Raw genomic sequence first — 4,439 nt, 5'->3', positions numbered from 1 at the left:
CCCCCCCTTCAGGTCATGTCTTCATGTCTGTCCCCCCTCCCTCAGGTCATGTCTTCATGTCTCCAGTCAGCTTCCATCTTGGTTCTGCTTTCATAAACACAAACACCTGTTTCCAGGTGTTCTCTCAGGCTGAGATGTTCTGATGGTTCTGCACAGAACCTGCATGATCCAGATCCTGCTTCTGACCCGTCTCTGAGCTGCTGGCTAATATTTTAATGAATAGAAAATAAATGTTCTCAGCAGACATGTGGGTTAAAACCAGACGGGTTCCAGCAGAACCAGGCGTTCTCCATCATTAACGAAGGTCCAAACAATCCAGTTCTGAGAAACTTAGACCTGAGAATCATTTTCTGAAAGGTTGTTGCATCATTTCCAGTCTGCTGTAGCTGCCTGTCTGGTTTCCATGGAAACACTCAACCAGCGGCCTGAGCTTTGATTGACAGCTCAGTGAGCCAATGAGAGTCCACAGGGAGTCCATTTGTCCTTCAGACTCAGCTGTGGGACCTGGACTGGGTCAGACATGAGATGGTGGTTCTGATTGGACCGGGTCAGACATGAGATGGTGGTTCTGTTGGACCGGGTCAGGCATGAGGTGGTGGTTCTGTTGGACCTGGACTGGGTCAGACATGAGATGGTGGTTCTGTTGGACTGGGTCAGACACAAGGCTGAGGTTCTGATTGGACCGGGACTGAGTCAGACATGAGGCTGAGGTTCTGTTGGACTGGGGCAGGCATGAGGTGATGGTTCTGTTGGACCGGGTCAGACACGAGGCTGTGGTTCTGTTGGGTTTTCTGACTCCAGTCTTCTGTTTTAATTTGAATCAACCATCTGGAACGTTTGGACCCTGATCAGAACCAAACATTTCCTGCAGATGGTTCTGGAACAGTTCTTGGGTCAGTTTGGGGAGAACCTGAAGATAACCTTTAGGACGAGACATGTCCCTGAAGGAAGACGTGTCCCCGTCTCCGTAGGAGGACTGCGGGCCGTGTCCCCGTCTCTGAAGGAGGACGTGTCTCTGTGGACTGTATTTGCCTCCTGAAACCTGATCTGTGGGTCTGTGAACGGTTGTTTTGTTGTTTATGTAAATAAGTTGGACCACAGGATGTTTGGTTCTGTTGTTCGGCTCGGATCCAGTCAGTTTGGACACCTGAGACCTGAGACCTGTGGAGCAGGACAGGTGTTGTTTCCTGGTGGTCGGCTGAGCGGAGCTCTGGGTGCAGGTTTTACTTCCTGAAACACCTTCAGGTGCCCCTCCCCCTGCGCTGCAGGTGAGTCACCTGAAAGCAGGAAGAGAGGTGTTTTCTAAAAACAGGAAATTCCCTCCTGCCATAAACATTTATTACATTTAATTTAACACGTGGTCTTTTAATAAAGTCATATTTTATCTGAACTTAGTTACAGAATCTGTTGTTTTAAAACAGATTAAATATTAAAAAATGAGTCAAAAAGAAAATAAATTTTATTAAACAACTGAAAACATCTTTGAGCTCAAAAGATTAAATTAATAAATTGTCTGTTTGAACTCAGTTTGGGTCTAAATTTAAATTCAGTTTGTAAAATAAATAAATTTGTTTTTATTTTCTAAACCTTGTTGAGCTAAATGTCTAATCAGAGTAATTTCACAGTTTGAGCCTTAAATCTGTGACTCCAGCTCAGGTGAGCCGACCTGAGACAGGTGAGGCGTCGGGTTACAGCGGGTTGTGCAGCTCGTTGTGTAGCAGGGTGTGTGGCGGGTTGTGTAGATGGTTGTGTAGCAGGGTGTGTGGCGGGTTGTGCAGCTCGTTGTGTAGCAGGGTGTGTGGCTGGTTGTGTGTCCGCTCTGTGGGACGCTCCCAAACCTCCACTCAGCGTGTCGCAGCTTGTTTCCCTCCTGCTGTTACACAACCACTCTTAAGGTGGAATTTTCCCCTCAGGAACCTCCTTAAATGTGAGACAGACTGTCCAGGATCAGAGACTTCCGTCGGTCTCAACCTGCTGGGTCATTTTCTGCATCTAAAAATATCCAACCATTAACAGGAGGCTGCCGGTCTCTGGGTGATTAACGGGACGAGGACGTCTTATTTTTATAAGTTTAAACCTCCAGACTCAGCCGAGGAAACAAAAAGGACATGAAATGTTTCTGTGTTCAGCCCTACAGTCGGTCTGATCTGTCCTCAGTTTGCTTTGGTTCAGGTTTAATTCTGACTTCTTAAAGCTCAGAAAGCGAGCAGCAGCGCCTCGACTCTACTAGCTGAGCCTCTAACAAGCTGCAGCTCGTTAAGAGCTTCTAATGAGCTGCAGCTCTTTAGCAGCTCTTAACGAGCTGCAGCTCACTGCAGAGAGAGAATCCTAAAATCTGAACAACAAACAAGTATAAAAGTAGTTTTTGTTAAAGATTCGAACATCTGTAACCTTCCAGCTGCTGCCAGATGTGTCAAAGATGCAGAAACACAAGACGAGTTAAACTTTATTTATTTAATTATCTGTTTTCTTTCATCGTCTCAATCATCATTTTTTTTGTTTTTATAAAGTCTGAATGTTTTTGTCTGGTGACCTGAAATAGTGTCTCATTTCTAAGAATTATAATAAAATGTAGAAAGTTGTTTGTAATAAACACCTGACCCAGATGAGACCCGAGACCCGGTTTGTTTCGGGTCCATAAGTTCATCAGAACCTTTCTTCTGTCTCCTCGCAGATATGGCAGAGTTGGCGAGTCTGGTGCAGCGGCTGGAGGTGGCGGTGGGCCGTCTGGAGTCCATGTCGGGCCCGGGAGGCAGCGCCGGAGTCTCTGCTGGGGGAGGTGAGCGCTCCGATCCGGTTCTGGTTCTCCGAGCAGCCGGGCTTTCTGAAGGTCTGAGGGTTTGAAACGCTCAGTGTTGGTTTTATTCACAGGAAGTGATTTAATTCATTCTTTAACCCCGAAGTTTTGAAAACGGTCCTGAAGTCCTGAGGGGTTAAAAATCCAGCAGGTTAATCTGTCAGCCGTGTCTCCTCTGTCCTGTCTGAACTCTGCTTGGTCCGGAGTTAGTCCGGAGTCACTGCAGCACCTCCCCTCACCTCTCTCCTCCCTCCTCCTCCTCCTCCTGTCCTCTGGCAGCCGTGGCGGCGTTCGTCGAAGCCTTCGACGCGATGGTCAGCGGCCCCGTGGCTCAGTACGTCTCCCTCAGCCAGCAGATCGGAGGAGAAGTCAAGAAACATGTGAGTCCCCTGCAGGGAGTAGAACCGGTTTGAGTCCAGCAGAACCTGCAGTGACGCTTTGTTGCTCCTCTTCCTCAGGCGGAGATGATGAAGCAGGGTTTCTCCAGCCAGAGGCAGCTCCTCGTCATGGCTTCGTCCTCCCAGAAGCCTTCAGACGTGAGTTCAACCAACCGGACCTTTAACAGAACCTCCTGTCTGCCAAAGCAGCTCCGGTTCTGAGACTGTGAGCCTGAAGGATTCGTCTCCCAACGAGTCATTCCTCGAGTAGCACCGCCTGATTGGACCGATTATTATAGATCTGTCATCAATGAAAATCAGCTTTAACTGTTTAGCTGAGACTTATTTAGACTCGTGTTTCTTAAAGAAATAAAATATGAATTTAATCAGATTTACATGTTGGGATGATGAGAATTTGTAGAAATATTTTCAGTAAAAGCCGTGTGTTTCAGTCGAAGGGGATTATTTATCTTTGTTTAGTTGTAACAAAGTCTCGAGATAAACTCTGAGCTTCAGAGAGAAGAAAGTCGAGTCTTCAGTGTTTTTACAGAAAGCAGCTGACAGGAAAACGAGCTGCAGGTTGTTGTTGTTGTTTACACCTGTTGTTTGTTTGTTTGTTTGTTTCTGCAGGCGGTCCTCAAGTCTCTCCTGGACCCCGTCTCTAAAATCATTGTGCAAGTTCAGGCGTTCCGCGAGCAGAACCGGACCTCCCCGCTCTTCAACCACCTTTCTGCCGTCAGCGAGAGCGTTCCTGCCCTCGGCTGGGTTGCTATGGTAACGCTGTGTGTGTGTGTGTGTGTGAGAAACAAGGCGCTCTTTGATTCTGCCCGCTGAGCGGCTGAACAGATGATGGTTCTGGTTCTGCTGTAAAACCAAACAGTAGCTGCTTTCAGTCTCCGTTTAATGATGTGGAGTTTTCCTCCTCCAGCTTCAGGTCAAAGGTCAAACTGTCCCTCACATGAGACGTCTTTCTTTGTGTCTCTGTCCAGGCTCCGAAGCCCGGTCCGTACGTCAAAGAGATGCAGGACGCTGCCATGTTCTACACCAACCGGGTCCTGAAGGAGTTCAAGGACAAGTCAGTAAAGCTTCCTAACGTCCTGTTTCCTGGGGGTCCCTGTCCCCCCCTGAAGCGGCCCGTCGGGTCTCTGTCCCCCCCCCCACAGTGGCCCGTTGGGTCCCTGTCCCCCCCTGAAGCGGCCCGTCGGGTCTCTGTCCCCCCCTGAAGCGGCCCGTCGGGTCCCTGTCCCTCCCTGAAGCGGCCCGTC

The 4,439-nt window shown here is 48.6% G+C and overlaps 1 protein-coding gene across 1 annotated transcript in view; it reads left to right on the top strand.

The window, feature by feature from the left end:
* cap1 (CAP, adenylate cyclase-associated protein 1 (yeast)) overlaps positions 1 to 4,439 on the top strand; it is a 12,429-nt gene that overhangs the window by 4,554 nt on the left and 3,436 nt on the right. The window contains exons 2-6 of the mRNA XM_017439068.3: positions 2,675 to 2,779; positions 3,077 to 3,177; positions 3,256 to 3,333; positions 3,805 to 3,948; positions 4,164 to 4,249. Of these exons, the coding sequence (XP_017294557.1) occupies positions 2,677 to 2,779; positions 3,077 to 3,177; positions 3,256 to 3,333; positions 3,805 to 3,948; positions 4,164 to 4,249 (512 nt within the window). The 5' untranslated portion in view covers positions 2,675 to 2,676. The remainder of the gene's footprint in view (positions 1 to 2,674; positions 2,780 to 3,076; positions 3,178 to 3,255; positions 3,334 to 3,804; positions 3,949 to 4,163; positions 4,250 to 4,439) is intronic.

This window comes from Kryptolebias marmoratus, linkage group LG14, assembly GCF_001649575.2.
Source record: "Kryptolebias marmoratus isolate JLee-2015 linkage group LG14, ASM164957v2, whole genome shotgun sequence".
NCBI classification, from domain to species: domain Eukaryota; kingdom Metazoa; phylum Chordata; class Actinopteri; order Cyprinodontiformes; family Rivulidae; genus Kryptolebias; species Kryptolebias marmoratus.
Note: the sequence above shows the minus strand (reverse complement) of the source record. Positions and strands in the feature narration are given on the sequence as shown.